Here is a 16,801-nt window from a genome sequence, read left to right on the forward strand (position 1 = left end):
ATATTGGATTGTGTTAAATTTGTGATAGCCAATATAAAATAAGACTGCATCTTAAAATATGAACATGACGCAATAATCTTTTGATGCATATAACTAATCCCATTTAATAGAAAAAGACTTTGTTAAGGTTAAGATAAGGTATAAAATACTTTTATATAGCATAAAGTGTAAACCTAACAGTCTAACACACCCGAAGGCAGTTAGAAATCAATTCAAGTGGGTGATCAATTGCGATTTGATGTAGGACTTCTGAAGAACATCTTGTGTACACGTTATCTAATATATTACTAAGATATTTGTTTTCTTAATTAATAATTAATAGAAAAAATGTTATTTTAAATTCATGCTAGCATTTCGTTTTCAATTTTCGTTGCAATTGTGTATTGAATAATAGAAAACTAACATGAAACTTTTGGTATATTTCTCATTTATCTTACCAGAAACTAACCAATCAAGACACGTGAACGAGTTACAAGTACATGGTCCAACCATGTGATTATCCCCCCTATATATTTAAGAGTTTTATAAAGCCTTCTATTCTATTAAACTTTTATCATATAAAATTCTCATCATCACAAAACTATTCCTCCCATCCTGTGAATTAAGATCGCCAAACATTGAATTGAATTGGTTCTCCCATAAGTCAATTCTTTCATTTTCGTCGTTCAAATAACAAACAAATAAAATTATCATAATCGTTAAAAAGATGGTCATATATAATTGCTTTTTAAAGACTCTTTTAAGATTAAATTGGTCAAGTGATTAAGTCATTTATTAGCTTGAATAAATATTATAAATTTTAATTTTATTTTATTTATATAATAATTTATTAATTAATAATAGATTTTTTATTTGTTAGACTGAAAATACCACAAAAAAAGTTAATACCTTATGATCAATAAATTTGTTCAGACAATAAATCTTCAAAAGATGGCAATCGAATTCCTTTTTTATAGAAATAACAGAAAAGGTCAACAATTTTAATTTAACAAGTACAAATTACTTAAAACTCCTCACCAAGAAGTGGAGAAATACTGAGTTTACTTTTCAATTTAAAATATATCATTATTTAGATTTAAATAGATTGCACTTCAACTATAATAATGGAATTATATAATTAAAGCAAACAACAGCTATTTTATCATCTAAAAAATTTGTGGAAGAAGTCTCTTTTATCCTCACCTGAAAATTGTATTTGGTAATATATATAGTTGTTGATTCTTGATTGTCTATGATAGCGTAACAAAGAACCATTTAATGAACAAACTAAGTTTCTTGTTGCAAACCCTCGTACACAACTAAAAAATAACATATTATAGATAAATTTTTTAAACAGAATTTTATTATCGAAAAGATAAATTTTTGACAGATTTTTTACCAATAAAAAAATTAAAAAATTCTTTTAAAATATTACCGATAAATTATAAAATTTATCGGTAAATCTGTCTATAAAATTAAGATTTTAATTTTAAATTTATTATGACGAAAAATTCGTCTATAATTAATTATTAAATTTGTCCCAAATTTTAATTGCTCTAATATAAACACGATTACCAGATTCATTCGCACGAGCTTTTAATTTGGCCCTTCATACCAATAAATTCTTTAGATACTGAATATTAATAAAATTTTTTAGATATCAAATATGTTGGTTAATTCTTTTAGAGTATACTAATATATCATTTAAATAAATTATAGTAAAGTTTATATGTGAGTAGAAAATATTATTCAATTTTTTTAAAAATTCACTTAGTGCATTTTTTAATCTTTGAGACATTGCGTTCTATTTATAATGTCCAAAAAATATTATAAAAGATCATTTTATATCTATCTTCTTTTTTTACTAAAATTTGATAATATTCAGACTTTAAATAAAATTTAGAAAAAATAATAGCATTAATTAATCTTTTAATTAAGTCACTTTTATTAGATAAGAGATACTTTATTCCATCCAAAACTTTATTTTGAAGATTGTAATTAATTATTAACTTAATGGTCTTCTCTTTGATTTTAATTTTTTCATCACATAAAATTCCGTGCAACTCCAAAATAATTTGGATGGTCTAATTAATTCTTTGTTTAGTTATTCTTGAATTTTTTTTACAATATTTTAAAAATTCTTTATTTACCTGGATAGATTTTGTCTTGATAGGAATATTTTTTTCATTGAAATTATCTCCATACGGTAGAGATATTTTATGTTAAAAATATTAAAATTAATAAAATATTTTTTTAAAAAAATATGTAGTTAAAAATCTAATTATGTTCTTATTTATGGATATTTTTATGGAGAAATATTTATTAATCCTAATATTTTTTAGACTAGAAAATACTTAATTATAAAACTAAAAATAGTTTAGAGATCTAATTAAAAAAATTATAAGAACTTAATTGTAAATTTGATAAAATTATAAAAATTAATAAAATAATTATTTTATTTAATATTATTAATTATGTCTAAAAATTGATATTTAATTATTTTTAAATGTTGATAAAAACATACATTTTAAAATTTAATATTTTTAAATAATTTCATACTTTTATTTAATTGCGTTCAAGTTAACCAATTGAACCGCCAATAAAGTAATAACCAAATCAAACGTATTCTATTAGATATAGAGTTTGGTATGGGATATTAGATTGAGATTGAAAAACTGAGACTCAATATTATAATTGATAGTCAGATATTAGAACTAAAATTTTAGTTTTAAGACACAAAATTTCAATCATTCAATACTTACTGAAAATAAAGACATATAGGATTGAAAATTTGGAACAGAAACTAAAATTTTAACAAATAATTTCTTTCCAAAATACCCCCATTTCAAATTAATAATTTTAATTTTACCTTTATTCAATTCTTCTACCACCAACGCCTATCGCCGTATCCAGAACCACCACCTCTCATCTCTCAATTCTACTCCATCTTTTATCCCTACGATCACGACCATTATTCTTTTTTGCAATCCATCACCACCTACAACAATAATATCAAGAACAACAACATCATAAACATATCTCAAAATTAGAATTGAGAGAGAAGAGAAGAAAATAGAAAAGAAAAAAAGGCAAAAAAAGAAAGAAGAGGGGACATCAACCTAGAAAGAGAAGCCGCTGAAAGTACTGGATCAGAGTGGACCGTGGATACTAGACAACAGCGTTGAAAGTAGCGGCTGCTACTTGCGTCGAAGAGTTGTGCGACGCATAGGAAAAGGAAGGTGAAGAGAGTGAGACAACGCTCTCAGTGAAGAGAATAGCAATATTAATAATATAGAATAGTAGTAAATATCAATAATCTGTATTAATACTAAATTGAATTAAACTGATTCGATTTATTATATATGAGTTGTTCAATAATAAATTAAATCAACTAGATTTAATTTACTACTCATGCACTATATTTCAACTTTTCAAGTATCAATTCTTGATAATTTGAATCAAATAACTTCAATTTTTTAATAATCTTATTAATTCAATTTAAACTGATTCGATTTAGTATTAAAATGTGTAATTCGAATTAAACCAATTTAATTTTATATAGATATATGTATAAATATATTTACGTAATATATTTTATTTTAAATCTTAGTTTATTTAAATATTTTATCCTAATTTTAGATATTCTTTGTTTTTAAAGGTTAAAACAGGGAATGAAACTGGAACGGAGCCTTATCATTACGGTCGATCTATTTACCGTGTGTATATCGTAGTTATGAATTTAGAGAATCTTTTAATTGTTAAAAAAATTGAAAATATAAAATATAATTTTTAATTTTTTATTATTTTTTGTTTTATTTATTAAATTAATAATAAAAAATTACATTTTATTTTTTTAATTATTTAAAAAAATTAGAGAAGATTCATTCTATAAATTTATGATGATTAGTTTATTATTCAATCTTTGTGACCACGTGGCAAATTCTGGAAGTGCCATGTGTTGCATGGTCTCACACTTGTTTTGCGGAGAAACACGGGCTGTGGTCGAAGCGACAACTCAGACCTACTCTTCGTTGGAATGACCAATGACCACTCTTTCTCTCTCCTCTCGTGGTCGCCGAGTCAGGGGCGTTTCAGTCCAAGCACTTATTTATCCGAAACCCCGAAATTACCCTCCACTTAAAAGGTAGTTTCGTCACTCAAGACTATTTCTTTTTCTCGCTTTTTCCGTTTCTCTCGCTTTCCAAAAATTTCCCAATTTTCAGTTCGAAAAAACCAATAACATATTAAACCTTTTTTTTTTAATTTCATTCGGAGAAACCAAAATATAATTTTATTTTTATTAAACCATTTTTATGCTTTGGCTAAAGGGTATATTCTGAGTTTCGATACTCTTTTTGTTACACCAAAAAATCGCCATCCTCTCTTTTCTATAAACTGTTTTTTCTCTTCTCTTCTCTGCTTAACTCTTTCTTCTCAAGAACAACTTCACGATCTTTTCTCACTGTTTTGCGTTCAATTTCCAACACGCTACGAGGTTAGTTGACACATTTGTTCCCCCATTTTTGTTAGATCAGTTTTTACCCTTTGCTTGTAGTTTTGTTTTCATTTGATTCGGTTTCTTTGTTCAACTCTTTGTCTTAAAATTTTCGTTTTTTTTTTTTCTGTTAGAAGTTTTCATCTAGGGTTGGCGATCTAGCTGAAATTTCTTTCCTTTTTTTTGTGGCTCGGTGATACGATGCTGTTGTTTGTTCTGTTTCTGAGCCCTCTGATTCAATTTTGTCGAGTTTGCCTTTTTCTTTTTCTTACTTGTGTTGGTGGAACTGTGTAAGTTTTTAATTGTTTCCAGCATTGTGTTTTCTCTTGATTCTGTTGTCATTTCACGATTCAATTCTTTTAGTAATCGTTGAGGTTAAGAAAAGTATTTATTGAAGTAGAAGCACCAAGGAATGAGTTATCATTTACACAGATCAAATAGGAAACCTGTCTGATGTAATTGGTTTCATCATCTCAATTGACTTCTAATCCTTCATTTTTTTGCTTTCCAACTTTTGCACACCAAATGTTTGTTCTTTTTCCTGCACCAAAGGGCTGCAACAATGCCTTTGTTTTTTTTTTTTTTTTGGGATTATGATTACATGAAGAATAGAATAGATGATTAGCCATGTGAATTACTAAATCAGTGGATCTTGCATTCTCACTGTTTCAACTCTAAATTCCGGCTAGAGGAGTTCATTTTGATCTTGTTATAGTTTATATGGATAGTACATTACCTCGTGATCTTGTTTTGGTGATATATTTATGGTACATTTTGCTTTATGCTCCTTTTTCTTCTTTCCTCCAAAGGATCAATTTTAGTGGCTTCAATTTTAAGACTTGTTTGAGTTTTGATCTGTTGATTCTTGCAAGCTTATATGATTTCAGTTGTATCTTCCGTGCATGTTTGTGTGCCTGGGTATTATTATTTTCCCTTGAGTGGTTTGTATACCAAATAAATGAACTTATCATTTTTGCTTTCAATGGTAGATTTCCCTGTGATCATTGAAATGCGCTGATATTTGTCGATGGCTGCTACATAAAGTTCATGACAATGATAATCTTGGTGGTAGATTAGCGAAGAGTTGGTGCCAATTGTAACTGGACGTTGATGTTTTGGATTTCCATATCAAATTACCATGGATTAGTAAAAATCAAGTTATAGACTCAAGGCCAGTGTTATCTTTTACGGGGATTCAAGTGTAGTCTGGTTTGTAGAGCACAAGTTGTTAGTTAGAATCTGGCCTTTGGCATTATATGATCGTAGGGGAACAAAACAGCTGAGCCATTGAGTCATCTTTCAAGCCTATAAAATATTGTGACACAGCTAATATATCATCGGTTCCCCATCCTCAAATAATGGAAATAGCTGTTTCTCCACAAACACAGAAGCAGAATTTGCCAACAGGTGGTCGCAAAACTTCAGCTGCCGGATCCCAGAAAGATCTCTGGCTTGTTGTGCGAGAAGGATCGGTAAATGAATTAGAGACGGTCTTGACATTATTGAAGAAGAGTGGGGGTAATATCAATGTGAGGAACTCCTTTGGGCTGACTCCTCTTCATCTTGCAATTTGGAGAAATCACATTCCCATTGTCAGGAGGCTTCTTGCAGCTGGTGCAGATCCTGATGCTCGAGTATGATGACTTTCTGTTTTCTGAATTTTTTGTTTACGCTCTTTTCTGGTTGGTTTCAGTGGCATCTCTTTATGTTTAGTTCCCGGGAGTTTTAATTGCTTTTTTATTAAAAAGTCTTTTAAGGAATGAAACGTCTGCAAAAGATATTCTCTATTGTTATAGAAATTGTTTATTATTTCATGGTGAATTATTGTTATCAATGTTTCAAGATGTGACTTAATTAACACTCATATAATCACAATGTTCCAAAAAGTTCCCAATGTTTGCCACCAATTTTGCTATGAGCTAGCAATCTTGCCACTTGGATTCAAATTTCAAAAAGCTTGATGTTGCAATGTTTAAGAAAACTATGTTTAACTCACATCCAATCTCTGTTTCTCATGGCTAGCCTCTTGAAATTTAAAAATGATCTCAGGTGCATTTGTGTCAGCATTTCTTTTTTCTGACAAAAGTGACTTTGTTCCTTTTTGCTTAAAAGTTTAATATAGAAAATTTTCATCAATTCAGATTTTAATTTATAATTTTCGTCCAATTGGAGAAATAATTTCCATTTCATGATATCTGCATAATTGAGCAGTTTTTAATTGGATTGGTGCTTTTGGTTCTTCAAATCCATCAATTCTGAACCCTTCCATTTTCAGGATGGCGAATCAGGATGGGGTAGCCTTCACAGGGCGCTACATTTTGGTCATCTTGCTGTGGCAAGTGTCCTTCTACAGCATGGTGCTTCTATTACACTGGAGGATTCAAGATCTCGAGTACCTGTAGATCTTCTATCTGGTCCTGTGTTACAGGTTTCTGGAAATGATCACAAGTCAGGTATAAATTCACATGCTTTGACTCCTTTGTTAAGATAGCATTGTTGTTGCTAATAGACATTTGTCATTGAGGATAAAACCTGATTTTTGGTTCATCTTTAGTGGCTACTGAGGTCTTTAGTTGGGGAAGTGGTGCAAATTATCAGCTTGGAACTGGAAATGCTCACATTCAAAAGTTACCTTGCAAAGTTGATTCACTTAATGGTTCATTCATAAAGCTGATCTCTGCAGCAAAGTTCCACAGTGTGGCACTTACTGCGCGTGGAGAAGTTTATACTTGGGGATTTGGAAGGGGGGGCCGTCTAGGGCACCCTGATTTTGACATACACAGGTATATGGTCTGCTTCTAATAAGCCTGATGATGCTTTCTGTAAGTGTTGGTATTGCCGTGAATGGATAATTTCCTTAGTTATTAACTTATTATTAAGATTGAATATGGGGGTAATTTACATTGAGTAGGTTCCCTGTTAGTAATGTACACCTTGGACTTTTTTCTTTTTTTTTTTCCTTTTTCCTTCTCTTGATTAAATGTCAATTTGGCTCCTTAAATGCTCCTTACTTTCTAGGTGTTAAAGATGTTCATGGTTAAGCATTGCTGGGTTGGGATGTAGGACTTCCTTTTTGGAATATAAAGTTGTTTGGCCTAAAATCATACACAATTATGCTTCAAGTTTTTGTTGAGGATTTGAATTATTTTCTTGTTCCTGTTCTAAAACAAATTAAAATGCTGATGCTTATTAATTTATCACACAAGTTTCCCAGCAAGAGCAAGTGAGAATTTACTTTGATCGGCTTGCTTGCTAATCCGATATAGCAATAGTCACAAAATCAAAATTTTTTTTTTGTTGGAACTTTTCTAGGTGAGGCAGGTTACCACTGTTACCTGTTTATGCTTTTGGACTATATTCAATCAGATTTCATATTGCTATCCTGATTGCAGTGGTCAAGCTGCTGTCATCACTCCCCGCCAGGTGACTACTGGTCTGGGTTCCCGCAGAGTGATGGCAATCGCTGCAGCTAAGCATCATACTGTTATTGCTACTGAGGGTGGGGAAGTGTTCACTTGGGGATCCAATAGAGGTAAAAGTTGACGAAACTTGTGTCCATATCAACTGTGGGTCTTGTTACTGCAAATTAATTAAATATATGCAATTAAATCCTTTTCCCTGCATCCCTGCCCTTCCCTTCATTGGCTACAATTGTGAATTGTAATATTCTACACATCACGAGTTACTTGTGAGAGAATTAGGTTGTCTTCTTAGTACTTAATTTTGATGCATTGGAATCAAAATGACGTTAACGTCGGTATTCTCTTGTTTCATTTTTTGCAGAGGGACAGCTGGGATACACTTCTGTTGATACACAACCAACACCTCGGAGAGTGAGTGCTCTAAGGTCAAAAATTGTTGCTGTTGCTGCAGCAAACAAGCACACAGCTGTAGTTTCCGATTTAGGTGAAGTTTTTACCTGGGGTTCAAATAGAGAGGGCCAGCTTGGTTATGGAACCTCAAACTCAGCATCTAATTACACCCCACATGTGGTTGAATCCTTGAAGGGAAAGACTTTAACCAAGGTTTCTGCTGCAAAATATCACACAGTTGTATTAGGATCTGACGGAGAGGTAATTATATTATTCCCTTTTTTTTTTTATTTCAAAATTTTCTTACGTAAAGCATTGTATCTGTTACTTATCCTGATTCCTCATTAAGCATCATGTTTTTTTACAATTCTTGTTTTCATCTTGAACGGATTAATTTGTAACTTCCTAAGAATTATTGAAATACAGAGGTGAGGGGGCGCTGAAACATGAACAAAGTTATAGCTATGGATGTTTATGTTGTTTTTATAGACAATTGAATTAATTAAAAACATTTTGGAATTCTCAGCTTTAGAGCTGATCCAGTTTTGGGCCAGGGAATTAATGTTCTTTCTAAAAACTGTGTTCCAAACTTAAAATCGGTTTTTTCTTTGTGCATGGATATGGGACTTAAAATTCTTTATCATGGTGGCTTTTATTAGGGAATGTCTTTTGCTTTTCATATTTAGGTTTTAATTTCCCCCCTCTTTTTTCAGGTGTACACTTGGGGTTATCGACTAGTTACTCCAAAACGTGTAGTGATTTCTAGGAACTTGAAAAAGAGTGGGAGCACTCCTTTAAAGTTTCATCGAATGGAACGACTTCAGGTAGTTTCTATAGCTGCGGGAATGGTACACAGCATGGCACTTACAGATGACGGTGCATTATTTTATTGGGTCTCATCTGATCCCGATCTCAGATCCCAACAGGTTTCTATTCACTGAATTTCTCTTCTCCCATCAAATGTTATGGTATTCATGAAACAAGCATGTTTAATAGAACAGTTTTCTTATTTCTTTTCGCTTAAATCTTTTTACAGCTATATTCTATGTGCGGAAGAAATATGGTGAGCATATCTGCTGGAAAGTACTGGACTGCTGCAGTTACGGGTACTGGTGATGTTTACCTGTGGGATGGGAAGAAAAGTAAGGATAACCCACTTGTTGCAACTCGGTTGCATGGAGTAAAGAAGGCTACTTCAGTTTCTGTTGGTGAAACACATTTACTAATAGTGGCTACGCTGTACCATCCTGAATATCCTCTCACCGGTGTTGAGGACTCGCAAAATCCCAAGTTAAATAATAGGGATGATATGGATGAGTTAAATGAAGACATTTTATTTGATGACATGGAATCAAATAATATGGTATCCAGTGTACAAAATGATACTTTTGGGCAGAAATCTGTACCTAGCTTAAAAAGCCTTTGTGAAAAAGTAGCAGCAGAATGTTTAGTGGAGCCACGAAATGCCATACAACTGCTGGAGATTGCCGATTCTCTTGGGGCAGATGAATTGAGAAAGTATTGTGAGGTACTGATCTTATTGCATTTCAAATTACTAACAAATATAAATGATCAAACATGATGTCTTTCTGAAGTCATAGTTGATGGAACACATAATAATAATGAAACTAAATGCATTTAATGTTTCTTTATAAAAAAATTTAACATGAACTATTTATTGTATCATTGAGTTGGACAGACATGGAAAATATTATCATAAAAAATGTACCTTGATATTTGACGTTGACTTTGCTGTTATGCGGGGGTGGATCTAGGTGAGTTTTGTAGGGAGGCCAACAAAACATTAGGTCTTAAGTTTTCACAAAGAGGATGGGCCAAAATTAAAAAATTGAGGGGGTGCCAAACTAAAATCACAAATAATTTATATGGAAAATTTGAAGATTGGGAATGCCATCTCCCCTCTTTGCTTTAACCAGGCTCTGCCACTGTTGTTATGGTTATCTTGATAACTCCCATGTGGCAAGGTGGGATTATTATACTAAAGTAGTTATTATTTATTGTTTCAGGAGATTGTGATGCGCAACCTTGATTTTATATTCACAGTTTCATCGCATGCTGTGGCAAGCACAGCACCAGATATTCTGGCTAACCTTGAGAGGTTGTTGGACCAGAGATCTTCTGAGCCTTGGACACACCGTCGCCTCCCAACTCCTACTGCAACCTTCCCTGCCATCATTAACAGTGAAGAGGATGATAGTGAGATAGAGTTTCAAAGGACTCGTGATAAACCCATGAAAATGAATGTGTTGAAATTGGAGAAAGATGAAAGAGGAGATTCCTTTCTACAGCCCAAGGATGACCCCAATCTAGAAACCACCAAGGTAATTCGGGCAATAAGAAAGAAGCTGCAGCAGATTGAGATGCTTGAAGCTAAGCAATCTAGTGGACATTTCCTCGATGACCAGCAGATCTTAAAGATCCAATCCAAGTCTTCCCTCGAGAGCTCGCTTGCAGAACTAGGTATTTCTGTTGAGACCTTGCAAAATAAGGAATCATCTTCTCCGTCACCATCGCCAGAAGGCAAAGGTAGTAAAAAGGGTAAAGTATCCAAAAAACAGAGGAGAAAGAGCAATAAATCAAGTGTCATCCAAGCAGAGGTAGAATCTTTGTATTCTGCAAGTGAAGTGATTACTGAATCTGTGAAGGATTTGTTGGAAGCTGACATCATGGTGGCTCCTAAGTCTAAGGTTTGTTTAATCTTATTCATGTTAGAAACTAGAAGTCATTTTTATTTTGTCAACACCTTGATTAGTTTCTGCATAGTTTCTTTCACGTTAGATTTCTGAAAATTAAGTGTTACATTTGATAGGTGGGAGAGGTTGCTGAAAAAACCACAACCGACCAAGGTGCAACTGCAAAAGATCTAGACTTGATAGTGCAGAAGAAAGATGGTATAGAGTTGCTGCAAGGCAAGGGACAAACACCAAAAGTTTCTAAGAAGAAGAATAAGAAGGGTGGGCTATCAATGTTTTTGAGTGGAGCCCTTGATGATGTTCCAGAAGAGGTGAACCCTCCTCCTACACCGACGCCAAGGAACGAGGGTCCTGCATGGGGTGGGGCCAAGTTCACGAAGGGTTCTGCTTCACTTCGTGATATCCAGGATGAACAGAGCAAAATAAAGGGAAACCAGCTATCTATGACTAAATCTAAGGTTGAAGATCTTTCTGATTTTGGCAGTAGCGGAAAAGTGAAGTTGAGTTCATTTCTTCCTTCTAGTCCAATACCTGTTGTCCCTGCTGCCCCAACTCGTGGTTCACATGCATCTGATGCCGACATAAGTACTCCTCCGTGGGTTGCTTCAGGAACCCCTCCTCAACTTCGGCCATCATTCAGGGACATCCAGATGCAACAGGTTTGTGAATTAAGGCTTCCCTTTTTGTGCCTCTACTACATTGTCTTTTCTTGTGACTGATCTGTTTGCTCTAAATCATGGGGTAAAAACCTTGTGGCCTAATAACAAATTTAAATTGCAATTTGCTATTTTGTTTAAAAAAGATTTAAATATAAATCATATAAATGCAGATATGATTTATGATGGGCATTTTGGTGTTGTGTGATCCATTAGCTTTTTTACATTATTATGGTTTGGTACCTTGTTGCATCTCATAGTATATATCCTAGTGTTTGACTGAGGACTTTGCCCTTGAACACAGGGAAAGAAACACCAAAGCGTTTCCCACAGTCCTAAGACTAGCACAGCTGGATTCACCATTGCAACAGGTCAAGGCTCACCATCGGAGTCGACCTTGGTGAGCCGCTGGTTCAAGCCTGAAGTGGACACACCATCCTCAATTCGCTCCATTCAGATTGAAGAAAAGGCCATGAAGGATCTCAAGCGCTTCTACAGTAGTGTGAAGATAGTAAGGAAGCAATCTTAAAGTGTCCATCTAATTTATCTCACTAAGATGGCATAGGAGAATGCACTTTCTCGTGCTCTTCCTCTGCTCAGGACCTTGTCATTTTAGCATATATCTTTTCTCACTTCTTAGTCCAGTGTAAATTAGTATGTACAGATAGTTGAACTGTACATTTTTTTAAATTTTCCCAAATCAGAAGTGTTAGTTTCCATCTTCTTAGCATTTGGGATTGTTCCTTTATTTTTTTTTGTCTTCCCTGCTAGCACTGTATATGACTTTAGGATTTCAAATGTACTCATTTCCTAATATGTCTCTGGTGTTGGAGACTGGTCAATAATGGTCCTGAACTTGGTGTCATCTAGTGAATGAACTGAGTTAAGTATTTAGCCAAAGATCAAGAAGTGGTTGCAGATTTTCAAGCTCTACTACCACAAAAGCTCAAGAATGTAATAGAATAAAGGGAACACTGGTTTTCCAAATAAAGGGCTCTCTTTGCTTCCATGAGATCTAATCTTCAACTCTAGTCTTCTCTATAGGCTATATCATTATATATGTCTACATGTATCTTTCTGGATTTCTCTCATAAAGAAGCTACATTTTAGTGAAGGAACTTTTGGTATGATGCCAAGTCACAAGTATCTACTTATTTAGGGAACACCTATAATTCACCTTTTAGTTGTTCAAAACAAGTTAGTTTCATTTGTTAATTATTTTGTTTCAAATAAAGCTCAGTTTTTCATCTTTACTTTTTGATTCTTATTTTTTTTTGCCCCCTTGTTCTTTTCCATTTATATTTATTTAAAAAGCCCTGGTTTGGTCAAGAAGTATCAATTTTAGACCGGCATGTAAAAGGACTAGAGAAAAGTGTCCGATTGAGAGTATTGTTTAATAAGTAGTTAGTATTGTCACCAAAAGAAAAATAAGTGACCGGTATAATAATTGAGATTAGATAAAAGTCATGATTCCAAAAATTGCTGCTACTACTACTACTAATAAATCAATGTATTAATATAATTATTTAAAAGTTAATTTACCTTTTTTGAAATCAAATATGATAAAACACTTCTATGTAAGAAATATTATGAAATATTTCTTTAAATAATACTATAATAAGAAAGGCATAATATTAAAAAAAAAAAACTTTATGATCATGCAACATACTTAATCAAATTCAACCAAATTATTATAACATGTTTCACATCCATGCACTAATTATTGTGTGTTTCTTCTTTTCTTCACACTCTTGCTGGTGCTTCTCTTCTTCTCTTCCTTTTTTTTTTTAATTTTTTTCTCGTCACAACCACCTCCTCTTCCTCTTCCTCCTTCCTTTCTTATTTATTTTTTCTTTTTCTGTTTTTTTCTCCTCTTCATATTTGTTAAATATCACACAATTAAAAAACTTCTTATATCACATTTAAAATATTTTGATGCTATTTTCTAAAAATTTAAAAAATTTTGGTGTTATTTTTTGAAAAATTTTGCATAACTTAAAATTTCTCCTCTTCTACTTTAGTTAATACCAGACAATCAATTCAGTGATAACAAAACATAACGTTTAGTTAGAAATGACAGAAATTTTAGGTAAATGACAAAAGAAATATTTAAAGAATCACAAGTTCAAAACCTTAACTCGCTCAACTAACAAAATACATTCAAATATGTATTAAAACAAAAAATACATCAATGTATTGTGAATGACAAATAAATGGCTAAACCTTATATATGAATTCAATACCACTCAACTCGTTCAATGATAAGAAAAATACATCATTTAGTTGAAAATGACACAGTTAACAAATTTCTATGCCAAAGGTAAAAAATTTCAGTGTCAAAATTGAGAAACTTTTTGTGTCATGGTTAAAAAGTTTTGGTGCTATTTTCTTATAAATTCTGCATAACTCAAAATTGCTCGTCCTCCTCTTCTTCTTCATCATGATCACCTTCTTATTTTCTTATTCATCTTCTGTTTCTTGTTTCACCTTCTTATAATTCTTCTTGTTTTATCCTTTTAACAAAAATAAAAATAAAAAAAATTAAACAAAGAAAAAGAAGAAATACATAATGTTTCAAAGCCACCAAGGAGAAGAGGAGTAAAAGAAAAAAAAAACGTAGCAACAACAACAGCAAAAAAAGAACGACGATAAGGAGGAAACATGAAAAAAAAAAAGAAGGAACGCGAAATAAAAAAATGTATTCATATTAAAAAGCGCGAGAGACAAATATTCACGTTAGTGGGAGTTGAAGCGTGTCTAACACGGTCTCACTAATGATATTGGTTTTTGTTGAGGTTAAGCTAACTTAGTTGGATTTAATTGTCAAAAAAACTTGAATATATAATGGAACTGTAATATTTATGGAATAGTAGATTAAACATTCAATTCACTTATTTTATTTCTTTCAAAGGTACATCGAAAGAATAAGTCATTATAAGTGTAATTATATAATTATTATAATAAAAAAAGTTGAAAAGATTAATTATTAGATAAAAATTATAATAATACTTAATTAAATTAAAAATAATAAATTTAAATTGACTTTTAAATTATACTAATAATTCAATTAATGGTTTTACCGAAACTCTACGGGCCAAGTATGTATTTTTTTTTGTCAATTCTTAACTAACACCAATTTGCACCAACATATTTAAAAAGATATTGATCACTTAACATTTTTCTAAATCACATCGTTAATATTTTAATTTTGTATAGATAAATATGTAAATGATCCAAATAATTGGTATACTATGTAAATTTAAACAAGTAATTTTTAAGTTATTCTTCTAATTTGATGAACTCTGTTTTTTCTTCTACCTTAGTTAAGTTGCTGAAAACGAAAAAGATGAAAGGAGAAAGAACACTTAAAAAATTTTTTTGTATCACAGTTAAAAAATTTTGATGTTATTTTTTGAAAAATTTTTCATAACTCAAAATTTTTCCTCTTTTTTTAGTTTAAATGTTTAATACCACAATCAATTCAGTGATAGCAAAACCTAACATCTAGTTAGATATGATACATAAATTTTTTATAAATGACACAAGAAGTATTTAAAGAATTACAAGTTCAAAATCTTAACTCACTCAACCAATAAAATATATTCAAATATGTTTTAGAATAAAAAAATACATCAATTTGTGTTGTGAATGACATATAAATGGCTAAACCTTATATATGAATTCAATACCACCTAACTAGTTCAATGATAAGAAAAGTACATCATTTAGTTGAAAATGACATGCTTAAAAATTTTTTATGTCACGGTTACGAAATTTCGGTGTCAAAATTGAAAAACTTTTTGTATCGTGGTCAAAAAGTTTTGGTGCTATTTTCTAATATTCATCTTCTTCTTCTTCTTCTATCCTCTTAACAAAAACCTGTGTTACGGTTAAGAAATTTTGGTATCAAAATTAAAAAACTTCTTACGTCACAGATAAAAAATTTGCGTGCTATTTTCTAATAAATTTTGCATAACTCAAAACTTCAACCTCCTCCTTTTCTTCTTCTTTAGTTTAATACCAGACAATCAATTTAGTGATAACAAAACATAACATTTAGTGAGAAATGACACAGAAATTTTTGGTAAATAACACAAAATATTTAAAGAATTACAAATTCAAAACTTTAACTCACTTAACGAACAAAATATATTCAAATGTGTTTCAAAATAAAAAATACATCAATTTGTATTGTGAATGACAAATATTATATATAAATTCAACAACGCCCAACTTGTTCAATAATAAAAAAAGTGCATCATTTAGTTGAAAATAACATGGTTAAGAAATTTCTATGCCACAGCAAAAAAATTTTGGTGTCAAAACTAAGTAACTTCTTGTGTCTTGGTTAAAAAGTTTCGGTGCTATTTTCTGAAAAATTCTACATAACTTAAAACTCCTCCTCCTCTTCTTCTTTAGTTTAATACCACAAAATCAATTCAATGATAACAAAACATAACATTTAGTTAGATATAACACAGAAAATTTGGGTAAATAACAAAAGAAATGTTTAAAGAATCATAAGTTCAAAACCATTACTCGCTCAACCAACAAAATATATTTAAATATGTTTTGAAAAAAAATACATCAATTTGTGTTGTGAATGACAAATAAATGGATAAACCTTATATATGAATTAAATACCACCCAACTCGTTCAATGATAAGAAAAATGCACCATTTAGTTAAAAATGACATGGTTAAAAAATTTCTATGCCACAGTTAAGAAATTTCGATATCAAAATTGTGAAACTTTTTGTGTTATTTAAAAAGTTTCAGTGCTATTTTCTGATAAATTTTGTATAACTCAAAACTCCACTACCTCTTCTTTTTCATTGTCATTATCATCTTTCTCTTCTTTTCTTGTTCATCTTCTATTTTTTGTTTCACTCTCTTATAATTCTTATTTCACTCTTTTAATAAGAATAAAAAAAAATACATACATCAATTTGTGTTGTGAATGACAAATATTATATATAAAATCAATAATGCCTAATTTGTTTAATGATAAGAAAAGTATATCATTTAGTTGAAAATAACATGGTTAAAAAATTTCTATGTCACAGTTAAAAAATTTTGGTATCAAAATTGAGAAACTTCCTGTGTCTTGATTAAAAAATTTTGGTGCTATTTTCTAAAAAAATTT

The 16,801-nt window shown here is 31.3% G+C and overlaps 1 protein-coding gene across 1 annotated transcript; it reads left to right on the forward strand.

Annotated features, from left to right (window-relative positions):
* The first annotated feature begins 4,263 nt into the window (after window positions 1-4,263).
* LOC130934209 (uncharacterized) lies at window positions 4,264-12,909 on the forward strand. Its single transcript, XM_057863796.1, has 11 exons — window positions 4,264-4,474; window positions 5,464-6,108; window positions 6,750-6,927; window positions 7,029-7,257; window positions 7,867-8,006; window positions 8,258-8,547; window positions 9,000-9,212; window positions 9,323-9,814; window positions 10,314-10,994; window positions 11,117-11,659; window positions 11,961-12,909. The coding sequence occupies exons 2-11, from the start codon at window positions 5,833-5,835 to the stop codon at window positions 12,183-12,185; spliced, it is 3,267 nt and encodes a 1,088-aa protein (XP_057719779.1). The 5' UTR covers window positions 4,264-4,474; window positions 5,464-5,832; the 3' UTR covers window positions 12,186-12,909.
* The last annotated feature ends 3,892 nt before the right edge of the window (window positions 12,910-16,801 follow it).

This window comes from Arachis stenosperma, chromosome 6 (assembly GCF_014773155.1).
Source record: "Arachis stenosperma cultivar V10309 chromosome 6, arast.V10309.gnm1.PFL2, whole genome shotgun sequence".
Lineage (NCBI taxonomy): Eukaryota > Viridiplantae > Streptophyta > Magnoliopsida > Fabales > Fabaceae > Arachis > Arachis stenosperma.